At 35.7% G+C, this 24,705-nt stretch overlaps 3 protein-coding genes and 1 non-coding gene across 6 annotated transcripts; 3 read left to right on the top strand and 1 right to left on the bottom strand.

Annotated features, from left to right (window-relative positions):
- The first annotated feature begins 1,958 nt into the window (after positions 1–1,958).
- Positions 1,959–6,859, top strand: LOC122347093 (interferon-induced protein 44-like). The gene is made up of 7 exons (XM_043242124.1): positions 1,959–2,115; positions 2,231–2,264; positions 5,108–5,309; positions 5,433–5,579; positions 5,676–5,847; positions 6,073–6,173; positions 6,283–6,859. The coding sequence occupies exons 1-7, from the start codon at positions 2,079–2,081 to the stop codon at positions 6,451–6,453; spliced, it is 864 nt and encodes a 287-aa protein (XP_043098059.1). The 5' UTR covers positions 1,959–2,078; the 3' UTR covers positions 6,454–6,859.
- Positions 6,860–8,718: 1,859 nt separating this feature from the next.
- LOC122347080 (interferon-induced protein 44-like) lies at positions 8,719–11,883 on the bottom strand. Of its 2 annotated transcripts, none has more exons than XM_043242102.1 (7): positions 11,693–11,883; positions 11,558–11,600; positions 10,314–10,518; positions 10,016–10,162; positions 9,749–9,920; positions 9,042–9,142; positions 8,719–8,923 (listed from the first exon to the last, which is right to left on the bottom strand). In XM_043242102.1, exons 1-7 carry the CDS (start codon positions 11,763–11,765, stop codon positions 8,753–8,755), a joined length of 912 nt encoding a protein of 303 aa, XP_043098037.1. In that variant the 5' UTR covers positions 11,766–11,883; the 3' UTR covers positions 8,719–8,752. The 2 variants fall into 2 exon arrangements, with proteins under 2 accessions (XP_043098037.1, XP_043098045.1); XM_043242110.1 differs by having other exon boundaries at positions 8,721–8,923; positions 11,558–11,597.
- A 2,039-nt stretch (positions 11,884–13,922) lies between these two features.
- On the top strand, positions 13,923–14,009 carry LOC122353693. The gene has a single exon (XR_006252050.1). It is a non-coding gene; the product is annotated as a small nucleolar RNA SNORD60 (small nucleolar RNA).
- A 624-nt stretch (positions 14,010–14,633) lies between these two features.
- LOC122347131 (monocyte to macrophage differentiation factor 2) lies at positions 14,634–20,877 on the top strand. Of its 2 annotated transcripts, XM_043242216.1 has the most exons (8): positions 14,634–14,996; positions 16,839–16,920; positions 17,619–17,779; positions 17,997–18,071; positions 18,565–18,666; positions 19,259–19,328; positions 19,413–19,602; positions 19,770–20,877. In XM_043242216.1, the coding sequence occupies exons 1-8, from the start codon at positions 14,983–14,985 to the stop codon at positions 19,775–19,777; spliced, it is 702 nt and encodes a 233-aa protein (XP_043098151.1). In that variant the 5' UTR covers positions 14,634–14,982; the 3' UTR covers positions 19,778–20,877. The 2 variants fall into 2 exon arrangements, with proteins under 2 accessions (XP_043098151.1, XP_043098144.1); XM_043242209.1 differs by having other exon boundaries at positions 14,643–14,996; positions 19,413–20,877.
- Positions 20,878–24,705: the final 3,828 nt, after the last annotated feature.

Here is a 24,705-nt window from a genome sequence, read left to right as displayed (position 1 = left end):
TTTAGGACAGGCAAATTTATTTTGATATACTGTATTAAAGCACTGCTAAAAAAAAATATTGATATCAGATGTAATTAAATTGTTAATTTTATTTGCATATCATTGAACATAATTCGTGCACTGTTTTACAGACAGTTTTGCAGTCGGTTTACAGACAGTTTTTGTTTTGCAGTCGGTTTCGGTCTTTTCATTGAGGTTCACACAGGATGTGTCTATGTACCTTCACATTGTCACTAAGACATCCTGTAAAAACACACTGTGCTGCCTGCTCTAGCAGCATGATTTCCTGTCATTTTTTGTTCGGCTGAAAGCAACTTTCCCTTTGTATTGGACATCTCAGCAACTGTTTTACCATTTGCACCAATATAGCTTTGACCACCAATATAGAATTTCCTTAAAATATTGAATTCTGCTGTTTACTTTTTTATCAAGAAATAAACATTATGACAGCACATAAATCTCAATGCACTTTTCAATTTTCCATCCTTTAACTGATTTGTCTTAATGATAAATGCCATGTTCTGTCATTTAAACTCTTGAGGCTGTCGCATTTGTTACCATGCTGCTTAACCTGGTTAGTGATGTGGAAAAGTTTCCTTGTTGTGCAGCATGGTCTCCAGGTTCAGCCCTAAACCCACCTGATCCAGCTAATCAAATGGTGCATCTCAATCTGCTTTCTAGCTTCCAATGTCGTGAATCGGTGTATAAAGTACACAATAAGTGTAATTCACACAATAAGGCACCAGCCAGCTCAAGCATTTCCTAACAATGTTGGAAATGATTTATTCTAATTTATTTTACAGTATATTCCAAACATATTCCAAACATATTTAGTGATTACCTTTTAATAAATATTCGTGAGTTGTTTTGTTAGATACATTTTGAAATACTTAATACTAACAAAGAAGTTGTTATAGTTGTTATTTGATTAAGGCATTTAATTTAGTTGTATTTGGTTTTGCAGTTTCAGTAGTTGTTGACAAAATAATGCAAAAATTAAAAAGTGTTTTTTAAAAGTGATCATCATTTATTCACCATTTCATATACTTTATAAAAACAAAAGCAGACAAAAGAGGAGCATTACCAAAATATGCATAATACTAAACAATAATTTCCTACTATAGCTCATTTAATGTTATTCATTTTTGTGTGTGTGTGTCCATCTGCATATTATGAATTGCATGGGACAGTAATGCATTAGTGAAGTCAAATTTAGGCTTTACATCCAAATCCCTTTCAGTTTCAATTTACAGTAAATGCAGCCTCATCTCGTAAACCTGTTTTTAACAGCTTATGTTTTCAGGAAATGATTGGTCAAATTTGAGATGCGGTTGATTGCAATTTACTTTTGGTTACAAAAGCAAAATCTTGTGTATTGCAATGTAACAGACTACTGCTAGCAAGCTTACCACATCCCCTTCGTGGCATTATTTTATTAGAAGATGTTATTTGCTTTCCGTGCTTTTCTGAATACAGACATCAACCCATCCACCCACTTCACATCTCCTTCGCAGCCTGGAACATAACATTTATTTCTGCCATTTTCATTGTTTTCCTCACTGGTGGCTGGCACAGAACATGGGCGAGTATATGTTATGCAAATGTTGCACAATCAGTGTCATGTTCTGATTCCCCTCTTTTTCAGTGGTCTTTCTCATGCGGGAGATTGACATAAAGAGGAGGAAACGATGTTTGAGGCTCTATATGTCATGTACAGAACTCTTATTATTTACCTATGCTAATATAAATACAGTTTTCTATGACAAATTTTTGCACCTATTGAAGACATCAAAGCTTTGTACATTTGGGAGTGTACATGTATATGTGGTCTAATGTTATATTAAGCACGACAATATGTCGTTGACAGCTGGCACGACAGATAAGAACAAGAACATGTTGGGGTGGGGTGTTTGATTTATGCATACCAACATCTTACATAAGGCTTGCAAAAGTGAAAGTGAAATTGAAACAGACACCTCTATATAATGGTTCTGGGGGAGATCTGACTTTAATAGCTTAGGTTGAGGCAAAACAGCGGTGTTCCAGCGTAGAGCTAATACAAATATATTGGGAAAAAAATGGGATCATCAGAGTCAGTGCCGTTGCAAAATCCAGGTTAAGGATCTCTATATGTTTTATTTTTAAATATCTATACAAATATATATTTTCAGAGAAATATGCTATTCTATAACTATTGTTAACTGCTTTATATGACCATATTTTTCAAAAGAACTGGATCAACCATGGAGGACATTTGACTGGGGGTAAGTTAAATATATAATAATAATAATGATAATAATGAATATAGACAAAATTAAAAATACATGGTGATCAAAATATATGATATAATAAATATAGAATTATGATTGTGCAATGATTATTAATTATTATAAGAATTATGAATGTGCAAACAAGCTATTACAGATTTAATCCCGAGTAGGGGTTACCCAAAAACGTACTTATTAAAAGTATTAAAAAAGTAAACATACTTATTAAAATATTTAATAAGTAAAAGTAATAGTCTGAATAGTAACACGCACTGCAGATTCAAAAGATTTGAATGCTTTTTAATTTATTTCAGTGATGCAAGTCAGATTTTTTTAATCAGCCTTTACACCAGTCTTATGTGCCACATAATCCTTGCAATATATTGCTTTATTATCAGTGTTTTTATATTTCTATTTTTAAAAGAATCCTGAATAAAATATCACAAAATAGCAGAAAAACTGTTTACAATACTGGTAATAAATCAATATATTTGAATGATTTTTGAAGGATCGTTTTGAAGACAAAAGACATTGACAGATCTTCCTTCGTCTTTTCTGCAAAATGCAAATAAATGCATATTTCTAATATATATTTCTAAGCTTAATTCTTGTGAAAATATCGATATCAATTGTGTCTAGGCTAACCATTCCTCAGAACAGGTCTGCACAGAGCTAAAGCAGGTTTGGCGGGTATTTTATGTTGTGTTTATTTGAATCACAAATTGTACCTTCTATTTAATCATAACTGGGGGAAAATCAGAAACATATTTGGAGCTCGCAGTCGCCGAAGAAGGAAATGTAACCTTATTTTTCCGATTTAAAACTTTACTCGTCTGTAGTTATCGTGTACTGAGACTGGTTGAAAATTAAAAGTTTTGTTCTAGGCTGATCTAAACAGAACACACTTCTGCCTATCCCTGCCGTCGAGCATCGACTGACGGAGGGGGGATGTGGTCAGCATTTTCAAAGCCGCATTGAATATTGCTAAAAACATCCCATGGCATTGTGATGAAAATGCAGTGTGTCCTAGTGGTTAGTCTAAATGCATTTAGACCAATTGATATTTAAATTATCCATTTACTTTTTCTGCTCTGACATCTTACATCAAATCAATTTGGGTTATACATTTTCATTTTGCAACTTACAAGCGATAAAATTTGTCACGGGGTGATGTTGGGGAAAAAAGCTCAAAGAAGATGAATAACAGTTTGCAGTCTTTAATACTCTGCCAAAGGAGAGGTAACGTGATGAGACACACCTGAACATAATCACACAATCAAACAAGGGAGAGAAACTAGGTAGCACATGGCACATATTACATAGAATTATATAATAACTTTAACCCCAAGGAATGAAAAAACACACTAAACAGGGGCCAAGTTGACCAAATAAGCCAGGCTTATTTCAGTTAGTCTGACTTTTTGTCAGTTGATTTGGTTCAAAGTCAGACTAACTGGCATAAGCCTGGCTTTTTTGGTTAACTTGTTTTATGGAATATGTGAGAAAATTAGAATGCAATTTACATATTAAGACTACTGTTGGAAAAGGCAAATGCAAATCATTTTATTTCATTTTAAATTTAAATTTTGCATTTCAAATTGAATTTTGCTACCCAAAAGCATCCATAGGCACCAAAGTTAAGTATTTTTCAGTACACAGAAACTGCAAATATGCAAATTTTTTTTTTTTTTTTACTTTTTTCTTAATTACAGAAGTAAGCATATAAGTGAGTTTGGCGGTTTCTGCCCGCATAACTAGATCTGCAGGCAGATTACACTGCTCTGCTAGAGCACAAAAATGCATTGCAGAACAAAAGACTTTGCTTTCGCAGCCAAAAGTAAACTGCAATCAAACGCATCTCAAATTTTTTAAACGCATCTGATAACAGGTTTACGAGATGAGGCTGCATTTACTGTAAATTGAAACTGAAAGGGATTTGGATGTAAAGCCTATATTTGACTTCACTAATGCATTAGTGTAGGAAATTATTCTTTAGTATTATGCATATTTTAGTAATGCTCCTCAATGTCTGCTTTTGTTATTATAAAGTATATGAAATGGAGAATAAATGATGATCACTTAAAAAAATAAACACTTTAAAATTTTTGCATTGTTCTGTCAACAACTGCTGAAACTGCAAAATCAAATACGACTGAATGAAATGCTTTAATCAAATAACAACTATAACAACTTCTTTGTTAGTATTAAGTATTTAATGTATAATAAATAAATGTAATAAATGTATCTAACAAAACAACACTGTTAGGAAATGCCTTAGCTGGCTGGTGCCTTATTGTGTGAATTACACTTATTATATATCTCATAAATTTTACAAACGGCCCGCCTATTTTTATGTGAAGAAAAAGTTGGATAGAAGTGTATGTTTTTACTGTAGTGAAGTTCCACAGCATATGTTCCATAGCATATACCTACATGATGCATATAACAATTTTGGAATATGAACATTTGAAGATAAGATATGGTCTAATGACCTAAAATAACCTAAAAAGAAGCGCAGAATTTATTATATATAATTTCATTTAAGTAAGAAAAATATGGTGATATTTTATTCCAGACACAAGCAATATGATTAATTTGTGCCACATACACAAATCTGGAAGGCCGCATACATCATCAGGAAAAGCTCATTGAAGAAAAGTAACTGTTCAATTGGAAAGTAAAAAAATAAATTATAGTATTTTACAATTCACAATTCAAATTTATTATGGTTACTTTTCCTAAACAAGGCATCTTTAATGACTTGTGCAGCATTCAAATGCGACCCCCGGAGGACACAACCTCCGAAATAAGACGCAGCTTGGTTTTTTTTTTTTTTACAGACAGAAAAAAGCCCTAAAAGAAAAGCTGGAAAACTTCACCCCGAGTCATCCAAATGTGAAGAACATCACGATCCTGGTAGCTGGAGAGATTGGAGCAGGGAAGTCCAGCTTTATTAACTCTATTGACAGTGCCTTTCAAAACCGGATCACTTCTAGAGCGCTGGTTAATTCAGCTGCCACTGGTCATAGTTTCACTCAAAAGGTAGGTATTTGCCACCTATTGCTGTTTTTCCAGAAGACCCAAAAAATTCTAGTTGACCCACATTTGATGCATTTTAGCTGATCTTAGGATTTGTTCACAAAAATCTTCGCTCTTGATTTGTAGCTCAAAGGATTCACCATCAGAAGTGGGACAAAAAATTTGCCCTTCGTCTTCAAGGACATCATGGGCCTGGAACCTAAAGCATTGGCTGGGTCACAAACAGAGGACATCATCAACGCTATGTATGGCCACGTGAAGGATGGCTATAAAGTAATCAACCTTTTCATTAATTGATCAAATAACATATGTATGTGTGTGATAGCTGATGTTTAACATATTTTGCTTTTTCTTAATTTCTTAACTTAGTTCAAAGAAGATAGGCCAATCTCTTGTGAGGATCAACAATACAGCCATGATCCCAGCCTCTCCGACCAGTCTTTCTGCCTGGTTTACGTCTTACCTTTAGATATGGTCCAATACACAGATGATCGTCTTATTGATAAGCTGACGATCATCCGCCAGAGAATCAGTGAAAAGGGTAACAATGACCCCCTAAATAATTTTCACTCATGAACTCACATTGCATTACGTTAGAGATAGAAGTGAAATGATGTAACTTTCAAGCTTGATTATTTACATGGCCCGCACAGTCTAAGTGGATCATTTATGTAGCTAGACATATGCCCCTTTCAAACAATGCTGCCACACATTTTCTCAATTTTAAGAAAAATACTGAACTGTTACCTTGCTTCTGTTTCATTAGGTATTCCTCAAGTGATTGTCCTGACTAAAGTGGATGAAGCATGTCCGCTGGTCCAAAAGGATCTGAGGAAGGTCTACACTAGCAAGAAAATCAAGGAGAAGGTGTGTGATATAATTCAAAGACATGTGACATAGCCTACATATGGCACTGCGACTTAATAGTCGATATTTATGTGATTTATGTGATTTTCTCTTATTTTGTTTCTGCCAGATGGAGTTGTGCAGTGCTAAAATAGGTGTACCAATGACAAACATTTTCCCTGTGAAGAACTACCACAATGAGATCAACACAGATGATAACACTGATATTCTGATACTAAAGGCACTTGAACAGATTGTTCAGACTGCTGATGACAGATTGCTGGATAATGAAAGCTACTGACAAAAATAATAAGCATGTCTTTGCTCATCACTGTGCATACCGTGAGCTCTCGCACTGATCTGAGATTTTCCCCTCAAACAGAAGAAAATGATATAATAATTCACAATATAATGTGAACAAAAAAACAAACACTTTACAAATAGGCCAATAAATAATCCACATATCAGACTAAATTGCACTGCTTCAAATCCTTTACATTTTAAGATGTTCAGAGTAATAATAATATACTTGAATAATAATAAATCTATTTTACACTAGGTACAAAAAATAGTTCCTCTCAGGACATTTAGGACAAAAAATGTGCATATTGAAACTACTATTATTAACCACAGTGTCTGTAAAAGGATGCAATACTTTCATTCTGTTAGCAAGGCTTCAAAAATAAACTCTTTACTGTGTTATACCAGATTGTGCCATTTTTTTCGTAAATGTGTGCGTGTGTTGGTATGGATGTTAGAGTGTGGTTTGTATGTGTGTTATAAAAAAACTGTGTGTGTGTGTAAGTGTAACCTTGTAATGCTTAAGAGAGACTCTTCACTGTAAAGTTCTGCTGGCATCTAATGTGGAAAATTTGGTATGCAGTAAAAATGTTACTGAATGCTCATTTAAAAAAAAGGAGTGATGGCTTTAATTTTCTAACAGGCTTTAGAGTTCAACATGTTTCATAAAATATATATTTTATATTACCACTTATCCGGGGCCAGGTCGCAGGGGCAGCAGTCTAAGTAAGGACCCCAAGGCCAGCAAAGAGACATAGTCTCTCCAGCATGTCCTAGATCTTATTATTTTGCAGAGTGTGTCATTAAACTGAGTTTTATCTTTGTTTAACTTTTCTCCATTTATCTTGTTTAACACATGGCTTTGTCTTTGTCTGCCATGTGTTCCTGTTGTCCCACGGCCTTGTTTTCCTTGGTCACGCCCTGTTGTTTGGGCCTAGCTTTTTCCTTGTTTCCTTTAATTGTGCTCAGCTGGCCCTTTTGTACTTTTCACCTTTGTATACTGTGCCTCGTTTCCTCTTGTGAGTGTTGGTTTGTGTGACTTTTACCTTGCTAGTCTAATCCTGTATTCTCTTGAAGTTTTTGTTGTATTTTATTTCCTAACTTCATCAGTCTTGCCAATTTAGCTAATACTTTATTTTTTTTTTTACAATATTGAACACTGAAAAAGGACTGAAAAAGAAAAGTATGCATTGCAAGAAAAAAAATAGTTTTAGAAATAAAATAGAGAATTGAAAAAAAAATGTAAGAAACAGAGCAAAAGCAATGATTTTGCAAGACATGGCCATGGCTACTAGTCTATTAGCTACTAACTAGTTACTTCTGATATTAAACAAGGTCTCATTATAATTATAAACACCATTTTGTGACAAATAACATTGCAAAACACATCATAAGGTTTTTTATAATGCATTATGCGTTCATTAGGCTGCATAGAAAGTGAGTCCTAAAAGTTTATTAAGAAGTAAAACCTAAAATTCTATTGCTATATCATTAGTACTTCTTGAGTTAAAGGCAAGCAAACTTTGGAAAAAGAACATGTATGGCACAGATATGTTTAATGCAGTTGTTCTGACAGAAGACCACAAGATACATTGCTAGTTTCACCATTATTTATTCTTTAAACATTATTTAAAAAAAAAAAAGTAGTATCATATTTATTTGAAGTGATTGACCACTGAATATGTGTACAATTTCTGAATTACTTCTGGAGCCATATTGAAATTAAATTTAAATAAAAAGTAAAGAACATATCTTTAATAATTCTTGAGTTACATGCATACGAACTTTGGAGGGAAAATGTTTAAGTGCTCTTTTCCCCTTTTGGAATGGTCATCACTGGAACATACTCCAACACTGATTGCTGAAGTCAAAAGATTTTACTAACAGAGCTACCAATATCATTTAATATTTTTGCCTTTATCACTATACATCTATACAAAAATTTAACCAGGGACCCCTCATCCGAAAGCATTTTATCTGCTGAAATAAAATGTTGATCAAAGTCAAAACTATATATATATATATATATATATATATATATATATATATATATATATATATATATATATATATATATATATATACACACACTACATTAGAGGAGCAAGCAATGGAACCAACCATTTTTACAGCAAAGCCTGTTTTAATAGCAAGCTATGTTGGCAAATGCAGATTTTTATTGGAATGCTAGACTGGGGAATCCAGCAATTACTGTAGTATATATATATATATATATATATATATATATATATATATATATATATATATATATATATATATATATATATATATGATTCTTTTCAGTAGATATCACTATCCTCCAGTCTATCATCAGCAAGCTGAATAATCTGTTCAAGTGCCTTTAGTATCAGAACATCAGTTTTATCATCTGTTTCAATCTCATCGTGATAGTTCTTCACCGGGAAGATGTTTGACATTGGCACACCAGTTGCACTACTGCACAACTCCATCTGGAGAGAAACAGAAATTTAGGTCAGTAAATTATATAGGACAAAACCAGGTCAAGATGGGCTTTATTTAAAAGTCACAGCTAGTGTCGCATGTATGTCTTTGGATGATATCGCATACCTTCTGTTTGATTTTCTTGCTAGTGTACATCTTTTCCAGGTCTTGTCTGACCAGTGGACATGTTTCATCCACTTTGGTCATGACAACCACTTGAGGAATTCCTACACGAAATGCATAAAGGGTGTTTATTTACTTTTCATCTTTAAGCACATTTATATATAAATGTATGTATTATGTATTTTTCACAAATACAATGCCAAATAACAAAACATGTCACACAAAGCTTATCCTCGCATAGCCTGACCTTCGGACTGACAGTGGAAGGTATGGGAACTGTGTTTGCTTTGAATGGCTAAGGCCTGCCCATAAGTCCATTTGACTGACAGGTAAAGCAACCAATCCCGTTTCATGTTTAGGAGGGTGGAAATAGGCTTGTTTGAGAAGCACCTCATCTCGCCCCAAAATGGAGACGAGAGTAGGCGGCTGCAAAGGAAGGAGTGAAATACACGCACTCCTAGAGAACAGAACTGTCTTGACTGCGTTTATTTCACTCATGCCCTCACTCGGCTATATTTCAGGTGAGGCTAGGCGCATCTAAACAAGCCTACTAACAGACTATAATTTAGAAATTCATATATCAGGACACCGTTTCCATTTGAAATATTTAGCCAATGCTCTGGGAGCGTGACAACACAAACCCGACCCACTATAATTTCCGATGTAATGTATGCACGCTTATTATTTAAAATCATATCTAAAATCATCACCCTTATCGCTGATTCTCTGCCGGATGATCTTCAACTTGTCAAGAAGTCGATGATCCGTGAATTGGACTGTATCCCCGGGTATTATGTAAACCAGGCAGAAAGCCTGGTCGGTGAGGTTGGGGTCAAAGTTGTAATGTTGATCCTTATGAGAGAGGGCCTGGTCCTGGTTGAACTAAGGTGGGAAATTCAGCAAAATGTGTTAAACATCAGACAAATTGCACACACATATATCGATTTCTGTCGCAATTAACGTTAGCAGTTAATCACTTTATAGCCGTCCTTGACGTGTCCAAACACAGCATTGATGATGTCTTCCGTTTGCGACCCAGCCAAAACTTCAGGTTCCAAGCCCATGATGTCCTTGAAGACAAAGGGCAACGTTTTTTTCCCACTTCTGATGGTGAATCCTTTGAGCTGCAAAGCAACACCAACATTATAGAAACACAAAAAGCGTATGAGCAATATTCACATAATCCTCCTACATAAACATGTTTACAGGTTTCAAGACTGGGACATCGCACCTATTTTAAGTCTATTTTAGCGTAGGTGACAGATAGATACCTACACTTTGAGTGAAACTATGACTGTCGCCAGCAGATGAATTAACCAGCGCTCTAGCGGAGATCCGTCCTTGAATGGCGCTGCAGATGGAGTTAATAAAGCTGGACTTTCCTGCTCCAATTTGTCCAGCTACCAGGATCTTGATGTCCTTTGCATTTGGATTAGCTGGGGTAAAGTTTTCCAGCTTTGCTTTCAGTTCTTCTTTCTGACTACCGAAACAAAACAAAGTTCAGTGCACTATTGAACTTCAGAGAAAGCTTTTTTGTCATATGCGTCACAATGGAGCTGTAGCCTATTGGCTGTTGGAAAATAACGTGTTACCACACTTAGGGCCAGTTATACTAAATTAAATAAAATGTATTTCCTGAAGCAAATTAAACAGTAGCATGAATTGGCAAGAGTGTGGAAAAAAATCCTCTCACTCTGTGTTCCCTGCCCTCCTAATGATGATTGCAGCCATTTCAAGCTCAAACTAGTTTAAGACATGCTTTTTTGGCGTTAAATAATGGCAGAAATGCCAGCAATTTGACAAGTGCAAACATTAGTAAAATGTGTTGCGTGATTCATTTTGCCTTTTACATTAACTCCACCCACCAGCATGCGATTGGGCTAGTCACCATTATATAAGACAGTCGACTGTCGTCAGCAATACAAAAAAGCATTTATTATCAATAAAAATTAAGGAAATAATCAAAAAGTTTGAAATAAAGTATCGGGAAGGATTAAAGTAGGTGCAGGGAGGGCCTTGTTGTCTCAATAAGGTGGCATTTATTTAATCATTTTAATTAAAATTACAATTTACACTTAATAATGTATTATTGCACGTTGTTTTATAATGTAATACAATACTGAGATGCAGATAATTGCCACTATTTGCATAAGCATGCAATAAATCCTGCTGTTTGTAACTAGAATCTATAGCTGTTTGCATTTAGTGTAAGTATTGCGCAAATAGCCACTGCCTTTATTTTAATACTCTCTTTCCATAAATTTAGCAATTTTTTAGAAGACAATCCTACATATAAGTACCTTTTCGTAATTGGTCGATGATTAGTTTTGGACATTAGTTCTTGTTGCAGTAATTTATTAATATTAGTACATGTTTAGTCATATACTATATAGATATTAGTACATGGTTATTTATGTACCCTTAATATAAAGTGATATCAATATACTACCCACGAAAATGCCAAAAAAAGACATACAGTTAACCCCCACCCCCATTAGGTCTACATATAACAAACTTACTTCCAATTGAATTTCCTCCATGGGGTTTCCAGCTCTCGGACTACTAACAGACACGCAGTTAAGCTTTTGTGTATGGTTTGCAGAAATATTAATACAGCTTTAATATCAGTCATTCCTATAAAATGCCCCTCTCACCTTGTTTGTCCACTGGTTTTGGTTCAGGAGTCAAGACCTCAGGATGTTGAGATTTTGATTCAGATGAGCCCATTTTAGTTTATATGTTGTTAATCTTGACGATCAACATCAGCAATATGCGTTAAATTACAGACGAAGGCTTGTTTCTCACTCTGAAGACTAATGTCAAAGATCGTATGTTTCAACTTTTATATAACACTTTTTTGCTTTCGCTTTTTACTTTATCAGCTATCAGATACCACAAGTAGACAAGTCCTTGAAATATGACATAACAGCCTTCATTTAAACATTAACAAAGATGTGTGATGCACATTTGTAAGTGCAGCAATATTCTGCATGCCTTTGTAATATATATATATATATATAGGCATTGAACTATAGTTTTATGCATTAATAGTGTTATAATGTGCATAATGTTATATAATGCAAAAAGTGATGTTATAATGTTTATAATCATAGTTAATATAAAGCATAGCCTGATTTTGACAATGATTTGTTCAATGTGATAAAATTACATTTTTGTAGTTCATACAGTCTAACCAAAATTTATCCAGACACCTTTAACATTTCTCACAGTAATGTAACAGTAGTTTATTTTAGAAAATGTTAATAAAATATGAAGGATTAAAATGTGTCCGGACAAATTCATCCTGATGATGTCAGGCAACTTTTATAGAAAGGTGTAACAAAACATGGACTGATCAAAGTGACAGCAAACATTTTTGGTCTCAATTTTTTTTATCAGTTTTACTGGTAGTCCACTGTATGAAGAATTTGGGGTATATTATACCAAGTTTACTTTATTTTTGTAACCTCACTTACACACATGAACTAGTGTCATGCACCCCAAAAAAAAAAAAAATATATATATCTGTATATGAATACTATGTCTATGAATAATGTTCTAATGCATCAGACTTACAAGAAATGGTTCTCTGAAAGAGTTGAAGTCCAAAGGTTTATATTGGGAAGACTGAAAGTAAAATCTTGTGAAATGATCCTTATAAAATGACTCAGAGTCCTTTGAGTTTATTGAGGCTAAACTGTAAAAGTCTGTAAAAACGATACAGATGCCTGGTTAACAGTAGGTTTTCAGTTATCAGTTGTGCACAGTCGTCTAATATGGTTAAATGAATGTTATTTTAGGATCGTGTGTTACCATGATGGTATTTTGTATTTGTGTGAATGACACATCATGCATCCTCTATATCTAATAATTTTTCCCCCGAGCTTGTGGAAGATGTTCAGTTGCAAAGCATTCATAAGTGATCAGTTAGTGATAAACGAATCATTTACAAATCACTCACAAGCCATTAATAAGTGATATGCTAACACTCATGTATGTTTTGTTAATTCATCTACAAGTCATTTACAAGGGATTAGATGTCATTAACTAATCATTTACAAAACATCCACATAAGTGATTATATTTTTGTCTTTGTGAAGCATCCTCGAGCTAAGGAGGTATTTAAATGATTCCAGCATTTATTATTAAACAGAGTCCATCATGAAGCAGGGTGTCAACATGATAATCGACTCTAATGTAAAAATCTACAGGTATTCTCTGCTGTTAAACGGTTTACAACATATGCATCTGGATATAATTTAGAGCAGCAATCGCGGTAACATCGCAGGGATCAATTTCTGGATTTTGCGCGAAGACTCGAGGCAACCAGCAGGGGGCACGCACGAGCTTTGAACGCGTCTCTGAAACGCCGGTGGACGTCGCAAAGAAGACTTCTTATAAAATCCGTGGCGCAGCGCTAGTCGTTCTTTCTTGTTCAGCGAACTTTTGCGCGGCGCAAACGTCTCCGCGCAACATGTCAGAAAGGCGCTTCGTAATCGCAAGCATGTAAGTGCATTTTCTCAGAACCTCAATACTCGCTTATGAATCGAGCGTTGATTTTTATTTGAGACCAGCAACTGTAGCGATTTAGGAATGGCGTTTTATGCGCGCGACTGCGTTAAAATCCCAAATCTTCGAATGCGTTTCGTTTGTGTTGGGTTTGTACGCGAACGACATGCGAACCTTTCTTTATGTTCGGCTTGCAGAGTTCCCAGCCTCCCTCGTGTTGGGACCGCTGAAGCACGTGGCCTGGGATGACTTCCGCCGCAGACGTCTTGGAAATGTTGAGCGTCTGCCTTCGTTGCGTGGAGTCCTAGTTAACGCGGTGAAGAGTTAAGTTGGTGGTGAGTGAACTAAGCTTGGTCTTGAATAAACGAGACTTTGAGCCGCTGATGACTTTCACATACTTTTCTGACACCTCGTATGAACGCTGTATTACAGCAGCTGATTATATAGTCTATTCTGAGGCTCTTTCGCTTAACTTTATTTTATGGAACGTTTTCAAACGTATTCCTATTACTAACGTTCCCTTTTTGTTCCAGCTTTAACCGACGGTATGGATGGCGTTCCCAACTGGAAACGTTACAGCCAGCGTGAGAAGGTGAGACCTACCATTTTTCTATCCACTTATTTTTTTCTGTTTTATTTTAATAGCCAATCATAATGTTTAAGATGTTATGACTTTAAAAAAGGCGTAGATTTATACAAAAACTCCCAAACGCCACTAAAACGCATCTCCAGACTCCACTCAGTGCATGCTTGGACACGGTGCACCTTTTTTAACATGTACATCTTTGTGGTTGTTTTCAGATGCAAGAACGCAAAGTCCGTTTTGGAGAACGCTCCTCGACTTCGTGTATGTTACTAATGTGCGACAGACTTTGCAAACCTCAATACGGTGTTACAGGATTTCTAAAGCTGCAGTAATGTAATTTTTTTTTTTAATAAATTGTATCTTGTCATCACTTGAGAAACTGGCGTTATTAATTTGTTCTTGTGGTGGTCTACTTGGGTTTGATCCGTTCTAATAAAATATGCACAGCGATAAATGGCGTCCACAGCGTTATGAATATTTAATCTAGCAGATACTAGGGCATGAGTGTGAATGCGCCGAACTAGCAGGCGATGCTTTGTCTGAAGCCAGCATCCTACACGGATTGAGTATAAAGCGGACCGGACCTGGACGATCCGCTCGTTTCTCTCAGCAGGAAGACCGGGGTCCTGAAACCGTTACATGCGCTCTACTTCCGGATCACCACTAACGCTCGCTTCGTTGTAGACCTCATCCCACGAATGTTATTTTAAGAGTGATTGTCTTTTTTTCGTTTTTTTTTTTCTTTTTTTATAATCGGCGTGTGTCTGAAAGACGAGCCGCTCCTCGAGATCCCGAACCGAGCCGCGCGCGTTACCCATACTCGAGCAACTGTTGGATTTACGCGTTTAAATGAAACTTGTAAGGTGAGTAAATGCTGTCTGAGATTAAATTTGTTGTGTTTAGCGCGTGAGCTTATTGTCAGAGCTGTCTTTTATGATGTGCCGCCCACGCGTCACAAAGAAAGGCTGTGTTTGCGCGGACAGCGTTCATCTTCATCGTTAACGGCACGAGTGTCGTTTTTGATAATGCGCGTTATGCCGTTTTACACGGTGCTTAAACGAGCGCCTGGTCGTTAATAAACACGCGATGTTCTCTGAACGGATTTGCGTGATGTTTGAGGGAGTGGTAGAAAAGGGATGGTGTTTTGATGCTTATTCACGAACGACCGACTGTTCTTCGCGTTCGGCCGTGAACGTGAACGCAGCGGGTGAGATCAAACTCGTGTTCCGTGTAAAAGCAGCTGGATCTGCTCGGTTCGTTATTCCTGGCTTCGTGAGGATGCGCCGATAGCAACTGATAACGCTGGACCGGCTCTTACGGTTTCAAGTTAAAATCGTTTCGGTTCGGTTAATGTTTATGGCTTGACGTGGGAGGGAAAAAACGTCAAAAATGCGGTTTAGGGTTTTTATTTTGTTTTTGTCCCTTTCTGTACTGTATGTCTGGGTGGCGTTACATGAGCAAGACTAAAAAAGTGAAGTGCTCAAATTATTAGCATATCCTTAATTAAAATAATATTTTGGCTTATCAGATCACTGTGGCATAAACAGCAGAGAACCGTCAAAAGTAAATTAGTTTTTTTATGTTTATGTATGCAGTTTATTTGCAAAAACGTTTTAATTAAACATTTTTAGGAATCATGTTATGATTCCTCTGGCTTTTGTGTTAGTTAGCTGTGTTTTTTTTTTTTTTTTTTTTTACGTAATTAAACCTAATTTATCCAAAAAAAATTTTTTACCCAATCAAAATAATCCCTCTATAACTTTACAAGTTGTTTAGTTTCATCAGTGTTTCAAACAAACCATTAAGCCAGCTTCCTTAAATGTTAAAATAATTGTTTTTGTTTTCTTCTAGTAAATTAATACTATAACTAAATTTAGGCTGCTTTATTTGGGTTATTAACAATTAGGACACATGGGTTATGTGTTGGACTGGATGTGGTGCTTAAAAGAAACGATCATACTAAGTCAAATCAGTTCTGTCGGACCTAATTGTAGGTTTCTGTCTACGTTGTTTAACGTCCTAATGCAGATTTCACACAACATGAACATGTGAGACTGACATCTCGAAACATTATGCGCTAATCATCCTGCTAGTTAAATTGGCATAATGTCTGTCTTTGCATAACAAGATATTTACTGTACTGGAGTTTCTCCGTTTGGCAGAAAAACTAACATAAACTAGCGGCCCTCGATTCTAAGTGTCACTTTTGTGGTACAAAAGAAGAAGAATAAAAGAAACCGCATGCAGCCTCATTCCTTTTTCGTCACAGTCTCTATGTTTCCATGACAACAGTGACATCAGCGCTGTGCAGGGATGTGTGTGAGGATGAAAGACTCCTCTGCTGTGGTTCTCTGGTTACTAGCCTCTGCCAGCCAACAGCAAAAGTTATTGTCAGTCACATGATCATTTGACCTACATGGTGACTAACTCATTAGCAGTTACATTAAAACAATACAATAATGCATAAAATTACTCGAAAGGCAGATTTTACTTTGATGCATCAATCGAATCTGTGCATTATGCCTATGAACGTTTTAGAATTTATTAGAAGGTTTTTACTGAAATGACCAGTTTTGGACGTTCAATTAAAAAAAATTCAAGAGCAACACTGTCTTTTAAGTATGCTTTAGGTACTTGGCTTTACTTCATCCTGTATATTCTAGCTCTTCTTTATTTTATTACTGTTATAACATTTTTTTTTTTAGATTTATGAACAATCGTGCACCATCTAATAAGAGATATCAGCCAACAGAATATGAGCACGCTGCTAACTGTGCCACACATGCGGTGAGTTGTATGTTTACAGCCTTAAAGGAACAGTTCACCTAAAAAAGAACATCCAAATATATATATATATATATATATATATATATATATATATATATATATATATATATATATATATATATATATATAGAGAGAGAGAGAGAAAATAGTATAGAGTTTGTTTCTTCATGGGAACAGATACTCTGCGGTGAATGGGTGCCGTCAGAATGAGTCCAAACAGCTGGGAAAAAAACCCCCCAATAAATATTCCTCCAGCTCAATCAATTAAAATTTCATTATCCATAAATACATTATTAAGAGGTTGTTAACTTCAGACTCTTATCTGTAGTAGTGTGGATTATTCATAGATTATTGGGACAATTTTAGCAGCTGTTTGAACTCTCATTTTGATGGCACCCATTCACCTAGATGATTAATTATTGCACTGTTGAGCAAGTATTGCAATCTTAAAGTCAGATGAAGTTCAGCTGAATAACTGATATGAATGCCAAAAATTTCTGCTACTTTTCCAGAATTTTTTCTTTTTGAACTCTACTCATCCATTTTGGATGGCCTGAGGTTGAATACATTTTTAAGCTAATTGTAATTTTTGGGTGAACTATTCCCTTAATCAATGTGTATATTATTATGTATATATAACAATTTTGTAATGATTTCCTCTACAGGCGTGCTTACGATCTGCTTTATTTTATTCTCAGCTCTGGATCATTCCCAGCATTGTGGGTGGGATCTTGTTGTACCTCTTATCTGATGACCACTGGGAGGAGATTTCAGCATGGCTCTATGGGGCAGGACTATCAAGCCTTTTCATCATATCCACCGTTTTTCATACTGTCTCCTGGAAAAAGTCTCATCTCCGGTAAGAGTATGACCTAAAGCTGCTTTTTGAGTAGTACGTTTTCAGCTTGTGTTCTTTGAATCAGGACACAATCAAGAGTTGCAAGGTTGGGTTTTACGAAACCCGTGTAGCTGTAAGCGTCTGCATGTACTTGTGTTCTCAATCTTTAAAGCCTGAATGATAATCCAGCCGATGAACTGGAGAAGTGAAATCTAATAAGCGTTGCTTTACTTTTTAGATCAGTCGAGCACTGTTTCCACATGTGCGACAGGATGGTGATATATTTCTTCATTGCGGCGTCCTACACACCTTGGTGAGCTCACGGCGACAGCGAATGTGGTTTTCAGCAATTTGACCAATTGGTTTTTAGTCTGCATTAGAGATTAATGGATTTGTGTTTAGGTGGGTGGGTAGTTTTCGGTGGGTAGATGGATAACAATGTAAAGACAAAGGGTTTTTACAATAGTAGCGTTCAAGCCAGTATTTTTGAGATGGAGTGAATGGGGAGACAGCAATGTATTCAGACTGATTTGATTTCAAGCCAAACCTGTGTTTTCAGAAATGTAGACAATTTTCTGAACAATGTTAAACTGATACATATTTCAGTTTCTTTGGGTTTAAGTCATATTATCTGTCATGAAAGCTATGAATATCACTTAGACTTTTATTATGCCTTTATTTAAAGTGACTTACTGTATAGTGCATTTAGGATTTGCTTTTCTCATCCTGAAAATTAAAAATTAAGACTCACAGATAGTTATTTGTTCCAAATACCTTTGATTAAGGATTGAATGTATTTATGGCAGGCTGACGCTGCGGGATCTTGGCCCATGGGCTGCCCACATGCGTTGGGTGGTCTGGGTGATGGCAACTGGAGGAACCGCCTATGTGTTCTTCTTCCATGAAAGGTATGCGTGTGTTAATGGTATTAAACGAATCATTAGTTTAGTTGAATCATTAGTTTTTGAAATCATACGCTAAATTTGAGGTGCTGAGTGAATTTATTGCACTCGCATTTTTCTACAAAACATGATTTCACGGATTTTTTTTTTCTTTCGACAACCTTTTGCCAGGGGAAGAAGTCTTGTATTGTAAGCAGAGAAGCTGCCACGCACAGACACAGTTTTTCAGTCTGCAGCTGTTTGCTCAATTCTCAGCTGATTTTCACACGATTGATTCTGAAGACGTTATTTTGTGCCTAAAAATTTTGAATACTATTTTTTTTAAGACATTACTAAAAAGTGCATTAAAGGATCAGTTCATCCAAAAACAAAAGTTGGCTGAAAATGCGCTCACTCTCAAACAATCCAAGATGGGGTCGGAGTACATTTTCCTTAAACCTTATACAAATCATTTGAACGATCTTGAAACGATCCTAAATTCATATAATTTGTATTGCGTGGCTGCACGAGCATTCATGACTGTGTTATCTTTTTTTCTGTAACGATACAAAAACACATTTTCAGTGTTAAAGGAGAACATGTTTCCTTTGTGTTACAGGTTTAAAGTTGTAGAGCTGATCTGTTACATAGCTATGGGTGTTTTCCCAGCTCTTGTCATCCTCTCTATGGTAAGAAAATGAACGCTCGTTAATTGAAAATGTCATGACAGACTTATTAGAAACGAATGAAATGTCTGTCTGTTTTCTTTATAGGCAGACAGGTCAGGTCTGTGCGAGCTGTTGGTTGGCGGCGGGTGTTATGTGCTGGGCATGGTGTTCTTTAAAAGTGATGGAATAGTGCCCTTTGCTCATGCTATATGGCATCTGTTTGTTGCAATGGGAGCAGGCGTCCATTACTATGCCATCTGGAAGTACCTGTACACGCCTGTCAATCAACCAACCAGTACGGCTCGGTGACACACACACTCACACACCTAACCTAACACAATCATTCGAAGATATATTTGTCACTAAAGTGCTACTAAAGCATAAGCGGTATTGTTTATTTGCTCTATTGTGTTTTTGCTTGCGAGCGGTTTGACCGATGTCGTTCTTGTCACTTATTAATAGGTCTTTAACTAGCACACACAACAGAAATTACATCTAGCCTTTGCGAGACAGCAGGAAGCAGGGGTCATTTCGGACCCGAGGCCGTGTGGATCCAGAACAAGAACGCTTCTAGAAAACCGTGGACGCGTTGCATGAAGGTTTACTATTGTTTTCAAAAGCGAAGGTAAAATCACTGCCAGATATTTGTAAAAACATTCATCCTGGATAGTAATTACTTGACGACGTCGATGAGGTTTTTCTGTAGTGTCTTTAAACCGACTTGGGATTATTCCACTGAATCTGCCACTGCCAGTGTGGAGATTGTTTTATTCCTGTCAGAAATATGAGCGCATTTCGTATTACTGCACACAGTATCAGCTCTCCATGCTTCCAGTCTAGTGCTAGTCTGTCGCATTTTTGGATGTGTAATGTCTTTGGAAAATGCCATAAGTGCTTGATGACTGTGTCCAGGGAAAGGTTTGCCTGACTGGTCATCTGATTACATTATTCAATGGAAAAGTTCAGGCTCTCGTATTATGATTGTGCATTTTTTTTTATTTTAAGACGTGTTTAATGTGGTAACATCTATTTATTAATTTTTAATCAAGTCAGAGTATTATTTAATATTCTAATTAATATTTAACGACTGAATCACAATGGATACATCATAGGATTACACCAACAAACCATTTTAAGCTTTAACACATTTACAGTTTTTGCGCCATTGAGACTTGCTTGGTGCCAATGAAAACGCGTTTTGGTTGTTATTTATTCGTTTCAATTTACAGCTGCTGTAGATGTTGTGTTACAGATCATTTTATAAGGGAACTTAATAGGGTGTGAAAAACATTGTACACTGAAAATCATCAGCTACTCATTTTTATCATTTAACTAATTCACGAACAGGAACTACATTTTGAGAGAAAACTGATGCACTGACTTCACCTCAGATCAGTTTGAGTGTCATTAAAGAAACAATGCATCCAAAACTGAAACCTGTCAGCATTTACTCACACGTTTAGTTCCATACCTGCGTTTTTTTGTCTTTCTTTTGTAGAATTCTAAATGAAACATTTAGCAGAATGTCCAGGCTGTTTTCTTTTTTTTTTAATTAATCGCATAAAAAAGTTTGTTTTTAGGGCAAAATATTATAATCGCATTAAAAAAGTTTGTTTACATATGTGTATATTCATTATTTATATATAAATGCACACATATATATGTATATGTTTTCAAAAATATATATTTGTAAGAATATATATTAATATTTGAATATAAATTTTATATTTTATATAAATATTTTATACATGAATCTAACATTTTCTGTAATACATTATATACATGTATGTGTGTTTATTTATACATGCATAATAAATATACACAGTACACACACACAAACTTTTATTTTGATTGCGATTCGTCACGATTAATTGTTTTGCAGCCCTAGGCTTTTTTTTTTTTTTCTAACAATTTGGACTATTGAAACTGAGAAAAGAAAAAAAAATCAGAATTCGTAGAATTGTGGCTTTTTTCCTTGCAAGCTTTAGTTTATATCTTGAAATTGAAACCTTTCTCTATGAATTCTGCTCAATTCTATTTCTTGCAATTGCAACTTTTTTTTTTCTCACAATTGCGAATTTATGTTTTGTAACCGATGGATTGAAAAAGAATTATTGTGAGATAAGTCGCCTCAAATAATTTTATCCCCCTCCCTATGTGGAAATAAGCTTCCGTACTTATTGTAACCGGGGTCATCCAGCTTCACAAACAACAAATATACAACAATAAAATACCATAAATGTTGTATAGCTCCTTTTCTTGTTTTGTGCATGAAAGAAAAACAGGTCTGGAACAACACGAGGACGTAAATGATGACAGATGTTTCACCTTTGCATTAACAATGATGCATGTTTAGCACATCTTGTGGCAGTACTTACTATCTCAGCTTCATGGTCTGTGTACCGCTGGTCAAAGTTTTGCAAATTAGCCATCTGTTCGCTGGACTGATCAGCCAAAGCTCTTGCTCTCAGGGTCGTCATCTCACTGGCTGGAACCATCGCAGTTTCTTAAACATTGCATTTGTGCTGTGCTCCTTTAGGCCGTACACGTTTTAATAACTGTTTAACATAAAAAAAAATGAACTTGAACTTTGTGGATGACCTGTGTTTTTGATCAGGGGCGAGTTCTGCAGTTGTCTCAAACTACTAAACTGAAGTCTATTAAACAAGTATTTCAATTTGTATGGCCTTCGCAATCACGTAACCGTTACTGGTTCTAACAGAATTTTTCTAGATGTGTATTTATTATTGCTTTACATCTTAAAAGAAGTAATATTTCATGTGTTGTGAATATAGAAAGTGTTTGGTCGGTAGTTGTAATCCAAGTGTACACAAACATACTTAGCTACAAATTCACGATAGTGTTATTTATGTTGATATTAAGCATCTCATTAGTGATTTTTGATAACGATGTTTTATCTTATTATGAGTGAATTTCAGCTGATATGTGTATGCTATTGAAACACCTGGCCTTAGTAAGTGAACTTGTATTTACGCTTTTACTGTTGCAACACTCTGTCGGGTACGTTTTTGCATTTAGATGATAGTAAGGGCTGTTTGTGAAGGTTTCGGTTCGAACTTGAAATTTTGATTTATTTTATATTTTATTCTGTTGTCTATGAGTTGCATTGACGATATAATTTTATGTAGATACACGAGACCGTAATTCTACTTCTGTGACCCAGCAAGTGTTATTTCATTGGTGTTATGGGGGTGTTTTGCATATAATGTAAAATACATTTTTGTATGTTTATGTACGTTTTCTAAATAATCGCATTACTTTCCGTTATTCTGTTGGATTGTACGTGTCTCGTTTTTGCCATTGTTGATCGTTTAAATATCTTTGTTTGGTGTGCTATGCTTTATTACAGTGTGTATACTTGGGGTTTTAGTTGTTGCGATATGAAGTTTACATCCATCTTACAGCTTTCACTGCCACTCAGATTTCCATTGACCTCGAATTTTGCAAAACTACACAATTTGTTGAAACTGACGTGATGCCTGAGTTCGTTATAAGTAAGAGTGCATTCTGAATGTACAAAAATCCTTCCTCTTACATTTGAGTCACTATAAAATGCTGGATGGCTGGTGTTTGATTAATTGCGGGTTTAACACGCAAAAATGATTTAAAGCATACAGTTTACCTCTGACTCAAAGCCAAAAGAAAAAGACCAAATTATAGCACAGTTTAATGCCGTTTTGCCCTGACGAATCTCACATAATGTATAATGTAGAATTCGGCGTGGTCTGGTTATGATACTTGACACCGAACTTTCATACCTGTCCTTGAGCTCTGAAAAATATGAATTCGGTAAAAACGAAACCGAATCCACTTGAAACCTAACCCTGACCTCACTGTAAATATCATTTGTGCCTTTTCTAGTTTGGGTGTGTTTCAGAAAAGTTCGAGGCTTTGTGTTGTTATAGCCGTCCCGCTGATTTGCTCTGCATAAAAAAACGCGAACTTTTCACATGAAGGTATTCGTGATTGTGATTTTGCTGCAATGTTTGTATTGCCCCGGTTTTTGTATTCGTATTGAGACCATGTTATTTCATACCGATGCTTTTTATCAAGGAAACGTCCTCCTCTTTGAGTCATTATTTGAGTCCTGCATTCTATGCATTTTCTATGTCTGTGGTTGATCAATAAATGAAGAAAAACTTGCACACTGTCGTATCGTTATGCACACTTTCGCACTGATGATTCGCTACATTAAGCGTGCTTGATATGTACGTAATACTGCAAGTCAAATTTGTGTTGAATGCCGACGATTTTCACATTTTAACCAAATTATTCTACAAAATACATGTTCTCTGCTAGACTGAACATTTCTTGGTTAGCATTTAATGTAAATGTCATTTCGTCTGCCGTATGTTTTCGCCGATTTAAAGCAATTTCAGTAGAAATTAAATTTACAGCATCAACAAACATCTGCACTGATAATACATCAGACAGCAGTTCCACCACCACACCACCAGATGTCGCGGTTTTAGTTTGGTTTTGCTTAGTTGTTGATGCCTTGTGATCATTTTGTGTTTTTCAGGACAAGAATGTCAGTGTTCTGACAAAATTAGAGGGTTATTAATTTCGATATCAGGCATCAATCCATTCTACTAATTTAAACACTAACGTTTCATTTCACAAATGAGTGGGAGCCAAAATGGCGTGGGATTTCAACGCTTCTTTCTGCTCTGCCGAATGTCCCAGTAGAGGGCCCGCTTTACACCCTCAGGAAACTACAAATCTATTACTCATTCCACTGCACTTAATTATTCATAGAGATCTGCCATGTTCTTAAAAGACATTTTCAGTAAAGTGCCCAAATTACATTAAGTGGCTATTCCCAATCTCCCTTACGATCATTTGCATGTTATCCATTTTTCAAGTTAAATTTGCCCTTGTGAAAATTTTTTACTCCTTTTTAAACCGCTGTTTTTATTAAACAAATGAACAGTATATCCAAAATAATGAATGAAATATCAATAAATACATTAACTCTTACATTTGTCGTTGAAGTGCATGCTAGTTAGTAGTTAAACAGATTAGTTCATTCGTAGTTTGGATGATTTGAATGTTCTGAAAGCGAGTGTTCTCTTTCAGAGTATGGGTGTTCTCTCCTCTCTTTTTTTCAGAAACAGCGAGTAGATAAATATGGATCATAGCCATCTGAATATAGCTCAGTAGAGCTGAACTAGGCTATGCATGTTGCACACAGTGACACCGAAAGGTAGAGTATATCATTAAAATTTTGCAACGACTTTCATCAAGTGGTGTGGTACTTTTAGTGGATGCATTAAGTCGGTGGTAAAAAGAAAATGATACTTTCCAAGATAATTGAATCATACGCATTTAAAAAAAAAAATATAGGCCTAGTGTAAGTTCATTGCATGTTATTTGC

The sequence above is a fragment of the Puntigrus tetrazona genome, chromosome 1 (assembly GCF_018831695.1).
Source record: "Puntigrus tetrazona isolate hp1 chromosome 1, ASM1883169v1, whole genome shotgun sequence".
NCBI classification, from domain to species: domain Eukaryota; kingdom Metazoa; phylum Chordata; class Actinopteri; order Cypriniformes; family Cyprinidae; genus Puntigrus; species Puntigrus tetrazona.
The sequence above is the reverse complement of the archived record's forward strand: the minus strand, read 5'-3'. Positions and strand labels throughout refer to the sequence as shown.

Excerpts from the sequence above, each read along its gene's own strand:
- LOC122347093 (XM_043242124.1), top strand. The coding sequence starts at position 2,079 with ATGGGATCATCAGAGTCAGTGCCGTTGCAAAATCCAG. Across the intron at positions 2,265-5,107 it reads TGGAGGACATTTGACTGGGG|ACAGAAAAAAGCCCTAAAAG; the intron begins GTAAGTTAAATA and ends TTTTTTTTACAG. Across the intron at positions 5,580-5,675 it reads ACGTGAAGGATGGCTATAAA|TTCAAAGAAGATAGGCCAAT; the intron begins GTAATCAACCTT and ends TTCTTAACTTAG.
- LOC122347080 (XM_043242102.1), bottom strand. The coding sequence starts at position 11,765 with ATGGGCTCATCTGAATCAAAATCTCAACATCCTGAGGTCTTGACTCCT. Across the intron at positions 9,921-10,015 it reads ACGTCAAGGACGGCTATAAA|TTCAACCAGGACCAGGCCCT; the intron begins GTGATTAACTGC and ends TTCCCACCTTAG. Across the intron at positions 8,924-9,041 it reads GCAAGAAAATCAAACAGAAG|ATGGAGTTGTGCAGTAGTGC; the intron begins GTATGCGATATC and ends GTTTCTCTCCAG.
- LOC122347131 (XM_043242209.1), top strand. Across the intron at positions 17,780-17,996 it reads TGGAAAAAGTCTCATCTCCG|ATCAGTCGAGCACTGTTTCC; the intron begins GTAAGAGTATGA and ends TTTACTTTTTAG. Across the intron at positions 18,072-18,564 it reads GCGGCGTCCTACACACCTTG|GCTGACGCTGCGGGATCTTG; the intron begins GTGAGCTCACGG and ends TATTTATGGCAG.